General features: G+C 42.3%; 1 protein-coding gene across 4 annotated transcripts in view; it reads left to right on the plus strand.

The window, feature by feature from the left end:
- LOC144721563 (transcription factor COE3-like) overlaps positions 1–20,915 on the plus strand; it is a 95,944-nt gene extending 75,029 nt beyond the window's left edge. For 2 of the 4 annotated variants that reach the window (XM_078599279.1, XM_078599278.1), the window contains exons 11-15: positions 5,429–5,517; positions 16,378–16,558; positions 17,081–17,296; positions 18,905–18,994; positions 20,742–20,915. In XM_078599279.1, the coding sequence (XP_078455405.1) occupies positions 5,429–5,517; positions 16,378–16,558; positions 17,081–17,296; positions 18,905–18,994; positions 20,742–20,773 (608 nt within the window). In that variant the 3' untranslated portion in view covers positions 20,774–20,915. Of the gene's footprint in view, positions 1–5,428; positions 5,518–16,377; positions 16,559–17,080; positions 17,297–18,904; positions 19,203–20,741 lie in introns of those variants that run through there. The other 2 variants (XM_078599277.1, XM_078599276.1) reach the window with 1 other exon arrangement.
- The last annotated feature ends 302 nt before the right edge of the window (positions 20,916–21,217 follow it).

Here is a 21,217-nt window from a genome sequence, read left to right on the forward strand (position 1 = left end):
TTCGTATATGAGCGTGCGCGTAACAAGCAGATCGATAGATGCGCAATCCACGGGAACGCTTGCGCCCAAGATGAAACGCTTCTGGCGGCTCTGATCAGAGATCCCTGACAGCTACTCGCACCGCCACCCCAGCCAGCAATCAATGCCTGCCGAGATCAAACTAATCCCTGCCGTCTTAATGGTCAAGGGGGCAGCAGGCAAAAATATATATAATGAAATAATGACAAACGAGTACACAAATAAATAAATAGCCTGAAAATGTTACGTTTTAAAGTGCATGTGTTTAATACGAGGGCAAGTATTTTTTTTATTTTAATATCTGGGGTGTACTGCCAATACAACTTCGGATTTTTGAAGGAGGGCCAGATTGCGACTGTTACAAACGTCCCTGTAATACAATTCTTACTAATAATACTCGCTCAATGCACCCTTTCTTTCAACGAATGTTGCGAACGAAATCGTTGGGGGGTTTTTATTTAGTGATGTATATTTTGAATAATTACACATATAAACCGTATGACATGATAATAAGTGGCAAAAATAATAGCCAACATATTTTTGTATGTTATATATATGTGTATGCAAAGAATGCTCTTGAAATGTTGCCACAAGCATCTCAACACGGTGGCAATTTTCACGGCTCTTTGGAGAAGCGTGGTCGTGAGCTGACCTCGGCAGTAATCCAATTTGTAATCCCACTCGCCACCTTGCTTTTAAAAAATTGCCGCCTACCATCGGCTTCACTGTCTGATTGAGGCGAATTAAACGATGATTCATTGTCATGGCGATAAACGAAGGCAGGCGGGGTCATGTGATGAGCTGCCACCCTTGGCAGGAGTTAATAAGCCCCGGTGGTCTACCCATAATCCTCTGGGCTGTGTCTCTCTCCCAAAGAGAGAGGGGGTGGAGGTAAACCCAATTTCTGCCTTGAGCGATTTCGAACAGAGATTTTTTTTGTTTTAGTTATTTTTTTTAAAACGGCATAGGAACTAGTGCATTTTTATTATTATTTATATTACAATTTCCAGACTCAAAACATCACTATAAAAATATATAAGTGCTTTGTATAGTGGCCTTGAAATTACACTTTATCGTGAGGAAACGAAATGTTCTGCACATGTAAATGCACGAAATGTTAAGAAAAAATACCTAATATAATAATGATTTAAAGACAAAGAAATGTCAGCTAATAGCTGCTTGAATTAACATATAATTCACAATCATTACCCGTGTATAATCTGATGTAAAAAATGGCACCGTTTTATTGAAATTAATAGGCATGAAGCAAATTTGAAAGTGAAAATGTATACGAGTCACTGAATGACCTATCTCATACGTTCTGCTTTGTTTATTGCACCCCGGAACCCATTTTGTGCATTATCTTACATGACCTTTGAAAGGTGGATCATATTTGTTTTCCTGTAGTTTTGAACCCATATTTTATTGGACTTAACCTAGGATGTCGAATTGTCTCCACTGTTAAATATTTGCTTACCCTGGACTCTGTTTGCTCATTGCCATCTATTTATACATTTATTTATTAATTTGCGCTGAACCCGTGTTAGGGCACCTTTATTATTGCCACTTATTATTCAAAGGGACAACAACCTTTATGTCTGCAGACGTACAATCATGATAAACACACGAACAAACGAATATATTAATTGGTTTCAATACCGTATACCGCCAGCGCTCAACCTGGCTGATAACTTACCTACTGCCAACGAATCGCATTCCGTAGCAACAAGTCCTTTTTGTTATGAATTACAAGCGTTAAAATTTATTTGACAGATGATGGATACTTTGCCGGTCTTTTTTTTTGTTAAAATTCCGAGGTCAGCGTAGGTGACCCTCTGCGGCAAAAGTGTAATAATTTGAGCCGCACAAGTTTGATTCAATTAGTACCAGATGTGCCGGTGCTGGCATCCTGCAGCGTGAGCCAGCATGGCATTACCCAACGCTTGGGCAGCACTCCCATTATCGCGACACTCGGTCCGTCAGGCCCCGCGCGCCAAATTCGCACGGTGACGTCCCACCGGTGGACAAATGAACTCTAAAATGCCACGTGGTGGGCACTAAATGTCGACCGAGGTGGCCGCTACGTTTTACGGCAAGAGAACAATCAATCATGACCGACGACGCATTCTCCAATGAAATGTAACATTTCTTTCCGTTTCGTCGATGTATTTACTTATGTAAAATGTAGGGGAGGCTGCCATTGTATAATAGTGAGTACACTGGACTTAGTTCGATTCAATCTCACGGCACGGAAATGGAAACAATGGGCACAAGTTTCTTAATTCCACCCCCACTTCTGTCCTCCTGGCAGTAAACACGGTTACACCAAACACAGTGAGTCAATTGGCAGGTTTCATCATCTGGTGGGTAAAAATGTGGATACTCCCACCACTTCCAAGATGTCTGGGCAGCAGGGAAGAGTAGGCCAAAATAAGCGTAGGCCTCTAGAGGGGCTCATTGAAGGTATTTCAGGTTGAGGCCCTTCCGCCAGCAGCGGCATAAACAAGAAAATGCAGGTAAAGTCACGTTTTCTCCTTCTACGTGACTTTACCGAAAGAACCAAGAAGATGCATCCCTGCAGTCACGAAAGCTTTAAATCGAAAAGAAAATGCAGGGCTGCACCTTTCCATCTTTAGAAAATGGAGAACTTTTTTTGATCAAGGAAAAAAAATCTGTTGAAAAAAAACCCACAAAAAAGAACACGTAAAACTTGTGATGTTCACCCCAATTGGTGGAGAGAATGTGCCGCATAGAAAAAGCGACAGCGCCACATTACAGCCATTTCTTTCGCCGATCGATTTGGTTTGATGCCTATCTTGCGATCGGCACTCCATAACATCGCGCCACAATAGATTCAATTCGGCGAGTAAATTTCCTAATCTCCTTCCCCAGTAAATGTATTGACCCCACCAATATTTTATGGCCATGAAACATATTACTTTGATATCACGGGCTTACAGTTTTATGAAGTTGACTCAAGCGCGTTGATTTTTTCTTCTCCACCCCCCCACCCCACGCGCGCGCACCGCTACCGTCGCTGCTGCTCATCTCACTCGCTCGCTGTAACTAATTGCATTTGCTCGGAGTGACTGCGCTGATAAAACCCACGCACACTCGACACATTGCAGCCGCTCATGTCCCGCAAATGAAAAATAAATGCATCGCAAATAAATCGTTGCACGCATCGTAATGCATCACGCCGACCATGGGAGCAGCGGCAGCAGCGGCAGTGGTAGTGGCGGTGCCCGTACGCATGCCGCTTAATTCCCCTTGATTGTAAGAGACACGTTGAGAAAAGAGGACGGATTGACATCCAGTGCACTTGGGCAGGCCAATGGGGTTTGCAGTCAGGGCTGCTGCTGCTGCTGGTGGTGATGGTGGGGGTCTGGATGGTGGGGTGGTTTTTTGGGTGGTGTGTGGTGGGGGGTGGTGGAGGGTGGGAGGATGCGTGGGGTAGGGGGGGGAGGTGGGGATTTGGCAGTGGGGGAGGAGGGGGAAGCAAGGCGGCTGGGATGTTTTGGCTTGATGAAAGAGCGAGAAGGGTCGATGGGGGCTAGGCCAAGCCTCGTCAGTTTCCCAGCCGATCGTTGGGCCGAAATGCTCCCCTCCGGCCAAGCCCGGGACGGGCTTCATGAAATTTCTATGAGTATCGATCGGAGTGGATCGATCCCTGGCTCGTGAAATTTTAATTTTTAAAGCCCGGGATTCGTGGCCGGGATGAGGGATGGTGACAGCCTATTAGCCGTTATTTCTTCTCGGATTTTACTTACTGCCCGTGCAAGAGGCAAGAGAAGAGTATGGTAAGGTGTGGCGGGGGAGGGGAGGAGGATGGGGAGGTCCAGGGGGGGAGGTCCAGTGGGGGGGGGGGGGGGTCCAGGGAGGGAGGGGGGCTTCAGAGGTGGAGGGGGAGAGAGACAAAGAGATAGAATGATATTGAGAGAAACAGGATATGGTTTAAGGGATAAAAAGTAAATGAGAGAATGGTATGGTCACAGTGAAATAGATAAATAAATAAAACAAAACATGGCTTCATAGTTGAAGCCGAAGAGACAGAAAAAGCTGCAAAAGGATATCAGAATGGGATCTTGGAATAGATGGGGAAAAAAGCCTTATGGCTCTTTACACAATTAACTCGGTTTTCGTGTGGTAACAAGATCGGCCGTTCCATTAAGGCGGCCAGGCGGGGAATGGGTGTGCATTTTATATGGGAATAAAAGAGCCTATATTGGCTGGTTAGTCCTGCTCCGCCAGTAATTTCCCCACTCAATTTAACCATGATGATGAGTTTTGGTGACTCGTGGAGGGTTTTCTTTCCATTAGTGTAAGGGGCTATTACAGAACACATGTAATGTCACACTTTGAACAAACACACTGACCTCCACCCATTCTACGCCTTTAAGCTCGCTCCCCCCGTGTTATGGAGTGCTGTTTGAACGTGTGACATTATTGAAGTAATTAGACTTGCACGGGCTAAAGGGGTGCGACTTGGGAATATCATGACATCCTTACACGCATTAGCATGCATTTTGCTTGTACTGCGCACTGGTAGTAGTATCTGTATTGATGTGCTGCAGTGGATAGCTTTTCCACATTCATACCAAATTCAAGCATTGTATATTTGCCTGCACAATGCACATGTTGGACATTCAGAGAGTGCTCCTGTATTGTGTGTGTGTATATAAAAACCAAGATGCATGCAGATAAAGAGAAAACACTCACAAACACAGCCAGATATGGACACAAAAAGGCAGACACCACAACCACACAAATCCATCCCAGGGCTCGTGATAAATTGAAGACGTTAAGGCTCCACTCTGTGTTATAACCGCTCTGGTTTAGCCCAGGAAAAGGATATTGATCCAAACATCATATTAACGGAGCAAGCGAGACAGAGGAGGAACTGGGCAGTCCACCTCATTGGTCACATCTCTGGTCACATGACCTTGGCTCTGAATGACAATTGGACGTCAGTTGGGAGATCTCAGGACATCTGCATTAGTAATTTGTGCACAACATTTGTAACCCACCCAACAAAATGCCACATTAATACAATTGCCAGACGGGGTACATAAAAAAAAACATTTCCAGAAATAATATACGCTTCTTTAATTCATTTCTAAACCCATTATGATATTAATGTATAAATTGGTTCACAATGTTTATGAGTGTTTTTATAGCTGTAATAAAACTGCCATCTTAATGTATAACCTTATAACCTACAATTCGCCACTGATGGCAAAGCATCCCCCCCCCCTCTTTATTTAAATGATGAATATGCTTACGGACATCACGCTTTAAAATACTCATTTTTATTTACGTGCATTTTTTCGAAATATGTAAACTTGAAGGTTTTGATTGTGTCTTTGTTATCCTAACCTCCCCCTGTTTCCACTCTGTGTCTTCCCCTCAGCTCTGAATGAGCCAACAATTGACTATGGGTTTCAGCGGCTTCAAAAGCTCATCCCACGACATCCGGGGGACCCAGAGAGGCTTCCCAAGGTTAGCCCATTTGTGTATTTGTATACACATTCCACATGCGCACAAGCACACACACATGCAGTTCTACATACTTGCGTGTGATAAATAAATAATGTTATAATGTAGAGGCGGTCATCAAACCAATGTTGGCTGAAGACCTCCCGACCTCTCAGGTTGGTCATGGAGGTTGTGTGACCATACTTCACCACGCTGGTCAATGCGGGTTGGTGAAGGGGTGGAGAGGGGTGGGTACTGGGGGAACCCAGCGATTTGTTCAGATATCGCTTGCCACTGATGTTTGCCGCAGCCGGGAAACAAACTCAGGTCACTGGGTTTGTAGCGGAGTGTGAAAACCGCTGCGCTACCACTCCACCCATGTGACCGATGTGAGTAGAGATACGCAAGAATTTTGAATAAGACTTTCACTGTGTTACCGAGTAATGTTCACTTACTCCAAGGCATAATAAGGCACTCGCATTAATTTAGTGGCAACTTCCGCAATGCATAATACAAATTACTTGAACGAGCACAAGGTTTATGACAAATATAGGTAAGTAAGACTATGCGGGAAAAATCCTCATTGTTAGATGATATAACAGAGGTCCTTTATTCTTTCCATACGTTTTAAAAACAAGTGTGTGAATTATAATGTGCAGCTGAATACACATGCACCGATGTCTTGTTCCAGCATGATTCTCGTAATAATTAGATGCCGGAGAAAACATTTTTATTTAAATTAATCTCTCCACATTGAATGCGCACGTCTCGTTGAAACCGGCACGGAACACGGGGAAGAAAGCAGTGAAGCAAAAGATCCCATATCGCTCAAAAAGCCTGGGATAAGCGGAGAGCCGGGGACGGAGCAAGAGGAATCTCCGCTATTTCCCCTTTGATCCCTCCCCACAGGACTCGCCCCTGCCTGACATTTATTCCCTTCATTAAATATTTAATAATCCTCAGCCATGTTAAAGTGCCGCTGCTTAAAGCCAAGAATCTCACACTAATCTGAGCGCATCGTATATGGAAACGCGTGATGCTATGCGCCACACGGTCAGACGGCTCTCTGCCTTCTTCCACAGCGTGAAAGAGTATTTCATGGACTATACCTATGTATATAATGTTGGCATCTCAAGGCGGCTTCGCAAGAGAGGCACTTGAGGTGGCTTTTGAGATTGTAAGGATATGTTGGAGGTCTCTGAATAGCTTAATACTTTCTGTACAACTCTGCTCGGAAGAAAGTTTAATCGATTCAATTTCAAAATGCATACTTTGCACATACATTACTATACATTTTATTGTTGTTATCGATGATTTTTTATTTCATTGGACATATATTTTACAAAGCGCTTTTACACTTGAATATAAGCAACACGCTGCGATAACTATCTTCATCTTTGAGAAATGACTGCTACAGCATAATGTGCCTTGGCCAATACATCGCAGCATCACTGAGATTATGGGAGATGAAGTCCAGTACTTTGCACCAGTGTAGAGTATAAAAGCAAGTGGCGGTGGTGGCTTCTAAATATATAGTAATATCCTAATTTACATTTTAACAAGTTAACGTCTCATCACACATCGGGGGAAGCACGTAAATGCTCACTCTACCGTCCCATGGAAGAGAGCTGCACCGTACCGCATTCATTATTAGTTTGCTAATCTGCCTCATGCTGACTCGCAAAACGGTTGGGACTACAAAGGCAGTGCGGCATCTTCTGAGAATCGATAAGCACGTGTTGTGATTATTGAAATGGCTCGGGGCCCTGGCGTGAGGCTATTGAGCCGGCAGCGGAACGCAAACGCAAATAACAGCGGCGACAACAGACGCCAAATGACCCCTGTGCGCCAGAGCGCACGCACGAGGCACGCCAGGGCAGGCTGGCGGGAGCAAACGCGGCCCACGGATCAAACTTGATTCCGTGGGCCGCGTTCGCACGTCGTAAGGTGCGCTGCCTCCTTGCCCTTGTGTCAGTTTGGCTGCATTAGTGCTCCGGAGATTGATAGGTTCACGTGACGCCTTATCGATTTTTAAATCGATGCTGCCTGGGGGCTTTTATTTGTTTTAAAGGGGATCTCCGGGACGTATCATAAACATTCACGATAATTAAAGCATCCGGTGAGAAGCGTGCGTGGAAACAGGAATTCTGAACAGTTAGGTTGTTTTGCGTTCAAAAACTGCGTGAAATGTGCAACATTTAGACCGCCACTTAATATTGTAGCGATGTCGGCGTCATACAAGTGGGGCCGAGGTTATATTTGTGGCTGGTTTATATTTGTCGAAGTGCTTGAAATACCAGAGATTACACGAACATTACATTGTACGTATTTCTATGAAGCTACATTTCGTAAAATGTTCTAACATTTCTATTTTATAACATTTAATTCGTAAGATTTTGTACCACCTGATAGCATCACAATGACATGCAGGGGGCTCCCGTTTGTTACCGATAAAAGCCCGAAAGCTGTTAAACGAAGATAATTTATATGAAGTTGCATTTGCAGAACACTACACGGCCCTGGCAACTTTGGACTATCCCACCGTCTTCCCCCGCTATATTAAGATGCAGTGCATGGCGCGTAGATGTCTAGATGAAGGCAAGCCTCGCAGCCACTACAATCTGAGCTGCATATTTGGAAGCGAATTGGGCGAGCTTATAGAAACACAATTGTGGGCGGTAATGCAGCTGGGGATATTCGCGAGGGCTGCGGTGTTGTACCCGACGTATTTGGAACATGGAAATGTGGCTCGTAGTGATTTATCACTGTTAGGTGGAGCCCCGCAATCCGTCATTGTTAGAGCGGCTGTCGAGGACCGGCTGATCACAACTCCCCACTTAATTCACTGAACTCCCTTCCTATTTGGGGAGTGTGTTTGCATGCCTAGGCAAGCCTACATTGAGAGGTAATATCTACATTCAAAAGGGGGGGGGGCAGGGGGGGTCGGGCTGACGCGAGAGATCTAGAGGGAGAGGGGAAGAAGAGGTGTGCTTGGACCATTGTGTGCCATTGTGTGAGATCACGGGACATCCGTGGGCTGGAGGTTCTATGCATGCAGCCCACGAGGCCATAACGACAGATAATGCTGCATACGCTATGCGCAACAGTGAGGTAGATAGGATATGCTTGTGCGTGCTTCTTTATTATTTATAATGTGTACCGCAAGCAGGGCTAAGATAGATTATTTCTTGTGTTTTTTTATGATTTACTTTTCTCCGTCTTATTCGCTTAAAATGCGCAGGGTTTTATTTGCTGAGAAAGTAAGTGCATTAATAAGCGAGTTAATTGATTTAAATGAATTATTCAGTTGTGCTTGATATTGATTGATTTGTATGAATAGTTAGGTCGTGTGTTGCAATTGCGGGTTGGAGATCGTGGCTGGTTAGCTATGTATGTTGGTAAATAATGTACAGTGCACATCGGTTTATAAGTGTTTGTTAAATTCAGCGGTTGTTCGTGAGGCTTAGTGAGACAGGCAAGAGATAGCATTCTGTAAAGTTGTGGTTTTCATCCATTGCTGAAGTTGAAGTTCTGCATCATAGATGTGTTGAGCGACATGTGAAAGTGGCCTGCAAATTTAACCTCTGCTGCTGTGGATGAACATCTTAACTAAAATACGGTTCGAACAGGATCTTATCAACACGCAAAAAAATGGATCCCGTATTCGATTGTTGCTGTCGTTAGTTCTGTTTTGGTACATCTCACATGGAGAGAAATGAGATCATGATAATCTTATTTTCCACGACTCACTTCCATACCAGTGAAAGTATACATCTCTTTTAGGTTATGGCTCAATTCATAACATAAAAACCTACTGAAAAGGCCATAGGACAAGCGGAGAGAAAGAAAAAAATTCACCCACAATAGAGAAGGTGGATTTTGATTTAATAAATGGTAAAGGGGGGGGGGGAAATGAGGGTGCATTTGTTACATTTGAGAATGGCTTGCATGGGTTATGGGATGTAGGGGGTTTGAAGAAAGGCAGAGACAGGCAATGAGGAAAAGGGCAACGCAGCACAAACAGGGTCAGCGCGTCGGAAAAATGGGGCGGCAGCAGAAAGGGTGACGGGTTACGACCAGCGCAGCATGCTGGCTTACCCCAGCCATCCCGTGGCCTGCTCTGTCAACAGGCCGGGCCACTGATGGCAGCTCGGAGCGATGGACCCTTCCAGTCACTGGCCCGGCCCGTCGCAGTTGATAATATTATCATAATATTGATTTTTGCCACTCATCAATAATGCATGAGCTTTGACGGGCGGGCCGTCGTGACAGAAAGTCGATAAACGCCTTTCCGCGCTCGGAACGCCCGGCCGCGCTGATTGGTGCAGGTGGCCTAAACAGGCAGGTTTTAGGAGCAGGGGAAAAGTTAAGCTTGGGCTTTGGCTTTTTTTTTCAGTGCAAGATTATGGCTAGCGCTGTGCATCCATGCTCAATATGCCTAATTGGCAAATAGCTGCTGTCAGTAATTTGTTGCTGCGCTTGGAAGCATTTAAAGGGCACTGCCTTTTTTTTTGCTACCAGCTGAGCCACAAGGCCCAGCTGAATTTGGCCAGAGGCAGAATTTTTCTCAAATTATGCCATGAAATTACAGGTGCATTTGCTAGTTGCTATGCATATATATTTTATGCTACCATAGTAGAAGAACATTTCAAATTGAGAAGGAAAAATTTTTGCTGATACCCTACTGTCATTTAAATGTAGTCATGTTATTGGATAAAGCTTGATGACATCATTAATTTTAATGACCTCATTAAAATACAGGCCTGTGTTTGGCTAAAACATCATTAAGACCTGTATATCACACATAATGAGTTTTGAAATGAACTTACCACACATTTAAAAAATGATGTTTGTTGCTGACAAGCATTCTTGAAGGGTAATACGTAGTTTATAAATAAATAATCATGACTTGCAGATTTGTTTCATTAATACAATGCACAACGATGATGACGGTGAAGATGACGATGAAGACATTCATGATGATAACAGAAATTCAAATACAAAAGGATTTCCCCCTCCAATAAATTACAATGTTCGTACTCCTGCTCTCTCTCTCTCACTCTAATGTATCTCATGAAAGCTTGTTGTACCAGAATTTATGTGTACGTATTTCAGTAAACTGTGACTGCAGCCTATAAGCCTCCCTAATGAAGGCTTGTTTTAAGCATTTGTAGAGAAATTGACGGGGTCAACCGGGGACGAGAGATGTGTACAGCACAAAGGGGCTCGGCTCGCGAGAGTCACCTGCGACTGGATTTTGCTGCCCCTGCCAACGTTACGCGCTGCCCCACAGACAGCACTGGCCACCTGCTTGACTGCCAGAGGACGACACTGCTGCCCATTGAGCTGACCGCCAGTTAATGTTTTGATAGGGGAATCAACAACAAAAATTGTTGTCCTAATTGCCAATTAGTATAATGTTTCTTTGGGCAATTATGCTGCACGTTGGGCCTTCAAATTTGACACTGCGACAGGAAAGGGTCGTTCATGCACGTTTGGAGATGGTGATACACTGTACAAGCGTTTTGCTATTTCGTGGAATATCCGTCCACAGTAGTGCCTTTGAATTAATTTAAATTAATTGTTCTCCCCGCCCCCCCCCCTAAGATGTTTGGTATTACATATTATATGAATTCATCCAGTTTTGAGAGATGTATTACATATTATGATATCCACTGTAATGTGAGGGTATTGCATTGCTATTAGTTGTTTGGCAGCGGTGGTTTTTTCTGAAGTGACCCAAAGCAACAGCGGTTAACAGATAAATCACTAAATATAAAACGTTGTTTTTATTCTTTAAGTCATCTACCCATCATCCTACTGACTTCCGAGATGAATGTTTAACAACACCATTTGTTAAAGCAGGCAAATTCCTGACTAGTGTTGACCTCCTGGGTTTCATTAGCAGAGTTGGACCTGCTAAGAATGTTGCTTTGCATTGCCAGATATTATCGGCAGGACTGTTTATTTATTTAATAGGGGGAATGGCTTACAGAAGCAGCAGTATTGCACTGTAGTTGCTGCGCCAACTATACAGAGTCTCTTAGTAGAGGGAGTTTTTATTAGTATGCAAAATAAATCAACTATTTTTGGGAGGCCTTCATCCAACAGTGGAATGATCATGGCTGATTATGACAATAAAGGATGATGATCATGTAAAATATATTTACTGTATTGCATGCACTCATACTGCATTTTATTCGCTCGCCAGAGTTTTTATTATTATTAATAATATTGCAAAATATGTTTTCGTAAAGCAACTTTGTGTATCGTACAATACATGACAGCCTCGCACAATATTGCCCAATTGGATGTATTAATGCAAGGCTAGTGAACTGGAATCGTGTTCATCGTATCATGAACATCTTTTACGATGCTGAGCTCCGTGTTAGTTTTTGGGATTAAAAGCAAATTTGTCCTGCTGTTTGGACCTGAAGAAGATAAAAATAACAATACTAAAAATAAAGCCAGACCACCTTTTTCCTGCTGTGCCTGGCAATGACACCCCTGAGTGCTTCTGGTCTGTGTATAAACTCTCTCAGCCAAACACAACATGCACCTTATTGTCTCGGCACGTATTGATAGGTACGTATTAATATACCGTATCATGCACCTGCTAAATGTTGTGTTCATTAATTCAGCGAATTACTTTTTTTAAGTAAGAGGAATAATAATTCACGTACTGCATTCAATTGCTTAGGTTTATATTGCTGCGTATGCATGCAGATGGGATAGAGTGGTGGTGCAGCAGTTAGCGCACCTATGAATCTTGCAAGTTTGAGTTTGATTTCCAGCCATCGATAACATTGGTGGCCGATATCTGAACTGATCCTGGTTGCCCCATGTTCACCAATCCCACTGACTGATGTGGTAAAGTACGGTAAAAAGAAAATCCTGGCCTAAAGCCTTAATCCAGCAGTGAATTTAAAAAGGGCTGAAAGTATATATATATTTTATATATATAAAGATGCCAGCACAAATATGAACATGGGAATATACAGGTATGTATGTATATATACGTGGTGTATATGTATATGTTACACATATACGATGACTTGATGATTAATAACTCACCCTGAGCTTAACAATACCTACTCCGATTCTAAAACGAGACAAATACGTTGCCATTAAATCGCACACGATCGTTGGTTATTGTGTGAAATCCTTAAGGCAATTGCTTTTTTTTTTCAGACATAATTGTTTTACATTGGTCAAATGAGTGCAGCGATTTGCACACACACATTATGAACGATATGAATCACTTAAGACAGACTCGCCAAGGTTAAGGGAAAAAGGGAAAAAATACATAAGCGTGTCAGACGCGCGTGTCTGTCTCCTCTTAACCTGCTTTGTCACACGCCGATTGTGGCTGACGTAAAAATCTGTACTGGTGCCTCAATTTGGTTGCGTAATTAGCCGGAAAGTGAGCCGCGCAGCGTTGTGCCGGTAATTGACGGAGTAATTACCGGATTAAGTCTGTGGGTACCGGGCTCTCGCTCATGGGGGCCGCCACGGTAAAAAAAAATAAGGGGGGGGTAGGAAAAAAAGAAAAACCCAGAGCAGATGGGCAATCCGTGGGTGCCAAATTAGCGTAGAGTTAGTAGGGGGCTGATAACCTCCTCGGGATAATTAATCCAAATAACGGCTTAAAAACTTTGGCAGAATGAGGCAAATGCTGATGTCATCGCCTCTTGTGAGGCAAAGGTTGCGGTAAACAAATGCTTTCGAATTTATAAAGCTCTATTTTGGAGACAAATTAATCCTCCGCGTATTGAGAGAGAAAAGTTAATAGTTCAGCGTTGTTAGGCTTCGTGTCGTTGATCGTTGCGCTTTGTGATGCATTCATTTTTTTTCAAGCGCGTTCTACCAACGAAGCGTTTTACGTTTACTCCAAGTGCAAGACGTACTATACTACAAATTATCGACGCCCAAACACATAAATTGCAAAAGTATACATTTTTTTTAAAGCATCGATGGCAGACTACAAACATCTGGATATGGCCTTCGTGAAGGGCCTCTTGCCTAATAGTACAGCATTTGTATGCAGCCAATTGCTTGCACATACTGTAATTTACTAGAATATCATTTTAAATCATATCTAATGAATACGTTAAATGCACAAGTGCTGTTTGGAATGGAAAATTTGAGTGGATTTTACATTGCAATCGTATAACTGCCTGCAAGTCTAGCTGCATGTTGAACTAAAGTTGCCCCTTGGTACGATTTTTGAGGCGATAACTCCGTGGACAGTTTAGTCATTCGTGGGTTTGCACAGTTTTTTTTTACTTTACATCTTTTTCAAATATGAATGCATCCTACCTGAGTTATATCTCTTTAGAGGTTATACTTGTTTTGTTTATACCATTGAGTGTGAGTAGTGATAATGCAAGATCGATATTCTTTACGAACTTAGTTATTTGTAAAACGAATTAAGCTAATTAGTGTGTTTACATTTTTTACAAATCCATTTGATGTTTAAAAATATCACTGAAAAAAACAGAAATACTGTCGGGGGCTCTCTGGCTTGTGAAGATGTTTTAAGAGCATTGAGCTAGAATCACTAAAGTCCGAGGTCTAAATCCAGACACCCAGCTGAGATTAAAATGTATGTTCTACAGTATACCTCGATGATCGGCCACAGATGATGATTGTATAAACAAGAAAAAACATCATACAGACCTTTTTTTACTTAATATAACCTCTACCAGCTGGAATGGCTTGCTTGGCAAATAAGACTAAAATAAATTGCTCACTCAGCTGTACAGCCGTTGAGCAATCTACATGTTGTGGTAACAGAAATGTTTGAAGGACATCGGACAAAGACCTGTGATGTGTCTTCTGGGTCGTACCCCAATCTTCTGCTGTTGTCAGGAGTTGCAGAAAAGGGAAACGGTCTCCTCCTCCCTACCTAAATTCTAATCGCAAAATTGGCTTATAATATAAAAAGCAACACTTTAATACTATTTTAACTGTGTTTTGATAAGGCAGTTTATATTACAGCCTCTGGCCATTCTTACTATGCAATGGATGCAGCTCTCATTTAGTGCATATAAATATTAGTGACTAATCAATTGACTGATGTTTTCAATTAATTGGCACAAACAGTCGGGCAATTTATTCATTTGAACAGCTCATTAAACTGGCCGGGTTAAAAAAAACTATTTTTTTCTCTCCACGGTTTCTTCACAGACCACCCCAAACAGTGTCCACCGACGGCTCATGTGGCTTTCACTCACGTAAACAATAACACGTGTGCACAGAGATGGCTCGTTCACTTGCCTGCACACCAAATGCGTATTTGTGAGTGCAACGTTTGCGGCTTTCCCACGATGAATATGTAGAATGCTGCGGGCTCGTTTAAACATATATAATTTGTTGACATTGGGAAAAAAAGTACTTGAAACGGCTCATTGCAAATACATGAAAAGTAATTTTAAGCTAAGTTTTTATTAATGTAAATTTTCATTTGGGTACATTGTGAATTAATGATGGATTGCTATAATTTGTTTATTAATAAAATGTTAAGATTTATTTATTTTAAAATATTGTGAAGGGGGTGTTGGTGTTCCTTATATAAAGATGTGCTTACAAAACATCCATTCAGTGCAAGCAACTGCAGAGTATTCTGATAATTATTTCCCCCCAAAGCTTTTGATATACGAGTTTATATATACGTAAAAACACTGAAGCACAGAATAAAATGTATTTCAGTGTTCTTCTCGAAAACAAAGTGCCATTTGTAAGCCCCTTGATGAGGTGAAGGTTTTTTTTGCAGGTGCATATAATTTGCGAGCGCTGAACACACCCAGCCAATATTTAAGTGTGAGACACTTGATGGAAAGCAGCAGAGTGATAGGTATTTTGACCTCACTGTTCAATTAAATGTCTTTTTGGGGGGGGGGGATAAAACACTAGCCGAATTCAATTTAGGTAACTTTAGGTGCACAACGGCAGTTTTCTCTAATGGGAACCACTTGACCGGCAAGAGAATGAATGGACCAGTTCGCTTATTTCTGTGTGGGTGGCAAAGTGGCACCCCAAGCCAAACACAGCGCTCACTTGAATACAAAACATGTGGACAGTGAATGTATTTGCTGCTTGCAATTGAGTTGACAAATTACTGCAATTTTCGTTGTTTATTGCTGTCATGAGTTCACAAGCAATTTCCAAAAAATATAATTTTAATCAACTTTCACATTTAAACATTACGTGGTTTCATAAAAAGTAGTAAAATGTGTGATTAGAATAAAGGCATCAATAAGTCTGTGTTTATATATGCATGGTGCAAGGATAACAAGTCTACATTTTGATGTTATTTTGCCAATAGCAGTATCAATTGGCTTCCGAATATGGTCTGGACTACCCTTAGGTCAACTCAGCCGTAATTTAGTGTACTGTTCAGTTATATAACTACACTCAGCATTGAGGAGGCCATGCTGACCAGGTCCTCTGTTGGTCACACTAACCCTTCCTGTGTGAGAGTGACAGTAATAATCCCTCGTTGAGCACTTACTCGTAGAGTCCATTAAGTCATGGGATATTAGTGTAATGTATATACAAGTAATTCAGAGCCCTTGCTGGGTCTGCCATTACGGTTGTTTGATCATACTTCACCACGCTGGTCAGTGTGCGATGCTGAAGTGAGGGGTAGGATGCAGCCAGAACCAGTTCACGTATCATTCACCACTCATGCTCGCTGTGGCCAGGAATCAAACTGAGTTTATCGGTTCATAGCCTAATGCGCTTACCATATGCGCCACCATTCAACGTTTAATAATTCATATCTGAACTTTATATTTGTTTTATTACATTATTATTATTGAACATCTTTACACACAAACTCAGCTACCTCCTTTGACTTTGATTGTCCTTTTCATTTCCCAGGAAATTATCCTGAAGCGAGCAGCCGATATCGCCGAGGCTCTGTACAGTGTTCCGCGCAACCACAACCAGCTGCCGGCCATCAACAACTCTCCTCCCGGCCTCCCAGGCATGATGGGCATGAACTCCTTTGGAGGGCAGCTCGCCATCAGCGTGTCCGAGGCCTCCCAGGCTGCTGACCAGGGTAAGCCACTGTCCGTCCGCCTCCAGCCAGAATCACCACAGTTTAGGCTTCCGTGTGACTCACGACGTTGGTTTTATCGGTTGTGCTGTACAGCTCTCTGATGTGTTTTTGTGTTGTGCCACATTTTGTAAAGCATGACAGCTGACGTTTCACTCCACATGCTGTGAGCTTTTTTAGAACTCAGTCTTGAAGGACAAAGATTGACTGGGGGCTTCATTGGAAGGCCATGGTTACTGGAGGAGAGTGTATGAAGGGGAGGACAGTGAGATGAGAGGTAGAAGAGCATGTGGAAAGTAGTAGAGTGAGATCAGAGGCGAAGAGGTAGGAGAGTGCGCAGAGGGGAGTAGAATGAGATGGGAAGTCAAGAGTGTGCATTGAAGGGAGTGGAGTGAGATGAGAGGGGGGAGAGAGTTAGTCAGCGGCGAATCTGTAAGATTTTCAGGACGGCGAGTGGGAGATTTAGAACAATGAATGCACGGTACATTACGTGACAATCATCGCTCCATCTGTGTGTCCGTGTAGGGTACACGCGCAACAGCAGCAGCGTCTCGCCGCACGGCTACGTGCCGAGCAGCACCCCGCAGCAGTCGCATTACTCGTCGGTGAGCAGCAGCATGAACGGCTACGGGGTGAGCGGGGGCATGGGAGGCCTGGGCATGGGGGCCTCGCCCGGCTACCTGACCAGCTCCGGCGGCTCTCCCTACGGCAGTACGTGTCCTGCGCCCCTCTTTTCATCGGGTCTGTTTTCCGCTTTATTCGCACCTCACGTGCATGACATGGGCAAAAGTGTAGCTGCGTGCAGTGATTCCTAGATAAACCGGAACATTGACCAGCGCAGAGGGTTTGACCACAACTGATGGCAAGGTTTTTTTTTTTATCGAGATGATAATTCCTCGAGCGTGTTCATTTTCTAAATAGAAATATCCCTCGAAACAATTACGGTTGATTGAATTTGTGAATGCGAGTTTGAACGTCATAACATTATTGAGATTTTAAATGTAACTTGCCTCAGTGATATGATATAGATCTTTTGGAGCCAAGCCAAATTTGTGAAGATTATTTAAATACGTAACAAATGAGTGTAGCAATACATTTTTTTAAAACATTATCCAAAAACCAATTAAATACTCTGCATCTCACCAATTGGTTCTTGTTAAATAATGGTGAAAGCCTCGGTTTATGTACAAGCATCTGATCAGGAGTATCCTTTTTCGTAACTTGTACTCAAGCTGGATGCCTTGACCATGTTTAATGGCATGACCACTACATTATCTCCTCTCTGAGCAGTTTATAACAGTTAAATCCGGTATCCCTGGTGATCCGTGCAGGGGTCTCGTGTCTGAAAAATATATAATGCTGTATTTATAAATGTAATCAGCTACACTGTCATTGTTATTCACTCCATCCACACGTTAGAATTGCAGGAGAATATATATATATCCCTTCCAATACTTAATCTTAGTTAACATTTCTTTAAAACAACGTGCATGCACCTGGAAATTAAAAGTACAGCACAACATTGCATATCTGACCATCACAAACCCGCCATTTCCAATTAACCATCCATGCCCAGTGCAGAATGTGTGCTTGCCATGACTGCCATATTGTGTAGATGAACATAAATATGACCCTTTACAGAGGAATTTATTCTTCATTTTGCTTATATTTGCTCTTGCGGTGAAGCATGTGTCATGTCGAAACATTCGTCAATAATACTGTTGCCTTAAAAGAAAGAAAACAAAAAAATATACTCGGCAACGGTTTGGGCAATGGTCATAGCACATTGGGGCCATTGAAGAAGGTCAATTGCCCAAAAAGTCACCTATTATATAGTTTTCTTTTAAGGACACAGTGTTGTTATTGACAAATGTGTTGAGTTTTTTCCTTCAATTGTGCTCGTGCCCAGCTGCCAACGCAGCAGCATCACCAAATAATTTGTTCAATGTGTAAACCAGTTTGCACTATTTTTATCCAGAATACAACGTGTGCTTGGTGTAGCAGTCATTTTCTATCGATGTTCACATATCCGATACGTTTACACGTCCGCCTTAATACCTCAGTCCCCAGCGAGTCGGATATGCGACATTGTACTGCCCATGCACTATCAGTTACGATCTCCAGTAACAAAAAAACATTCATATCCATTGCCCAAATAAAGCACACATCACAATTCTTCCTATCCCCAGTTTGCCTTTGATTTTGCATGAAGCAGCACCAAATAAGCGCCGAATAGCCCCGATAGCGAGACTCCGGTTCTCAGCTGCCGTAAGTGCTGCAGGGTCAAAAGCAAAGCATAGCTGGGCTGACTGACCACCTGCGCTTGTGCTTCCTTGTGTTTACAAACAGTGAAACAGAAGAGTGCATTCGCTCCAGTGGTCCGGCCGCAGACCTCCCCTCCCCCGACCTGCACCAGTGCCAACGCCAACGGTCTGCAAGGTGTGCTGTACTATCAGAACAAGCTGAAGAGCGATTACAACTGCTCTGCCGCTGTCTTTAACCACTCGACGAATTGACAATGTCTCCATGGCTAACCGCAGTGTAACAAAAGCAAAAATTCTCGTGCGAAAAAATTGTGACCCACCCAAAGACTTGAGAGAATTTCGCTGTCGGGGGAAAAACAAAAAAAATACGCGCAGGCAACTTACCGAACACTTAGCGCACGTCTGCACTGTGTACCGTGCACACTGGACGGGTCTCTCCTCGCCCTTCTGCACAACTGCATTTCATCAAAATCGAGCACTCTTTGGCATATATCATAATTATGATGAATTTCAAGATAACGACATTTTATGTTCCTTCTGATGCCCATACGGTCTCCGTTTCCTAACTGCGAGAGGATCACTTGCCATTTTTTTTCTGCTCAAAAAACTTTACTTGATGTAAAATGTGTACAATATTTCGCGAAATATTTAAAGAAAAATAGTGGTTGGATTACCAGCATGGACGTGTAGCCAAACGTTTCAATCATGCTGATTGGTTGGGAATTATTTTACATGTGAAGGTTGTGACCATTTACATGTTGTTGTTTTTGTTAATTATATATATTTATTTTCATTTCATCAATCTGAAATAAATTTCTGAAAATTTGTTTTGGAACAAGCGTCACATTAGTAGAATTTTAAAATAATTATATACATGAACATGACTCATTAAGTGAATGAAAATAATTTAAAGTGAAGTATATTTCTTTTTGTCGGCGGACCACGTAAGTGTAAATTGCAATGTCTGAAACTCTAGATGTCCTCCTGGACGCAACTCGTTAAGTGTAGATTCATTAGCAAACGAATCCGGCCTCTTTTTAAAATACCAGCTTCAGAGTAGAAAAGTTGTAAATATGTTGGGGTAATTTTTTACTTGTTAAATGTTAAACTCTTTTTTTTTTGCTAAAACATTTTTACTCTGAGTTGGATACATCATTTTTCATTTGCGCTAGCGATGCTTTCCCATGAGTAACAGAACAAGAAACAGTTTTAAGCACGTCGGCCTAATACGTTTCCATTAGGGCTTATTGGGAGGAATTTGAGAGGTGCCTGTTCGTTAAAAGCTAGGCAATCTCGCCTTGTCAGATGGCGATGTTTTGTCTCAGTCGACGCTAGACCTAACGGGCTCGGTCGTGTTTTGTCTAATGGAGTAACTGTGCTTGCTCTCCTGGGAGGCCGAAAATACAAGTGCATCTACTGCTGTCAAGATGGCCCAGAAATGAAACCCGCTACACTCATCTATAATATATGTAGCAACAATAAGTTTTTATTCCGTATGCAAACAAGCATCTTATATTTTTTTTGTTGCCTTGATACATTTCTATTCTGTAAGTGCACTTTTCAAACATTGGTAGGATTTTATCGGTCAAATTTTGGATGTGATGTGTTTTCTGCATTTGGAAAGAAAAATGTGAAATTTCCCAAACAGAAGTTTGCCGTCTGTTTTCCCGATGTATTCTAGAGTTGCATAAAGTCAGTCATTTACATGTAAAAAAAAATGCAACCGTGTGATTCTCTGGGTGTGATTCTATATAAACGAGTCACCTGTATATTTTTGTGTTATTGAAATGTGGTGATTTAAATGTGTAAATATTACGCAAATGTTTTAGTAGATCTTAATTGATTAAGTACCCTCGTAAATGTTATAGTTCTATTAAAATATTGTACACAAGCCTGATTTATCTCTTTCACATTTTTTACAGTCATGTCTGGACTGGTGGTCCCTCCCATGTGATCTGAATATCGACCAATCAGCGCCAAGCCATGACACTGTAGATGGCTGGCCTTACACGAAGGACTAGAGTCAAGTCACCACACTTCAATTCAGGCTGAATGCAAGAAAGGAAACAAAATACTGAAAATACAACCAATGCTAAAAGTCTAATTTTACAATTTTGGCATTACTGGCAAAAAAGCATCAGAGCTGAGGACTGTTCCCTTCACCTGATGATTGCTTCAACGGTGGCCTAATGAACATGAAATCTGTTTTGGGAAACCGATATACAAAAGACTTTGTACGAAAACAAAAAAAAAGTGGTACTTTGGAGCTAGAGTTGAATGTGAATTCTTAGATTATTGTTTATCACGGTGTTTTTGGGTTGAGATTGACCTTTTTCAGCCAGAGTTGTGTACGAACCACGAATGTGTAAATCTTTAGTTTGTGAACAGGGGCTGTTGG

The sequence above is a fragment of the Lampetra planeri genome, chromosome 12 (assembly GCF_965212315.1).
Source record: "Lampetra planeri chromosome 12, kcLamPlan1.2.h2, whole genome shotgun sequence".
Lineage (NCBI taxonomy): Eukaryota > Metazoa > Chordata > Hyperoartia > Petromyzontiformes > Petromyzontidae > Lampetra > Lampetra planeri.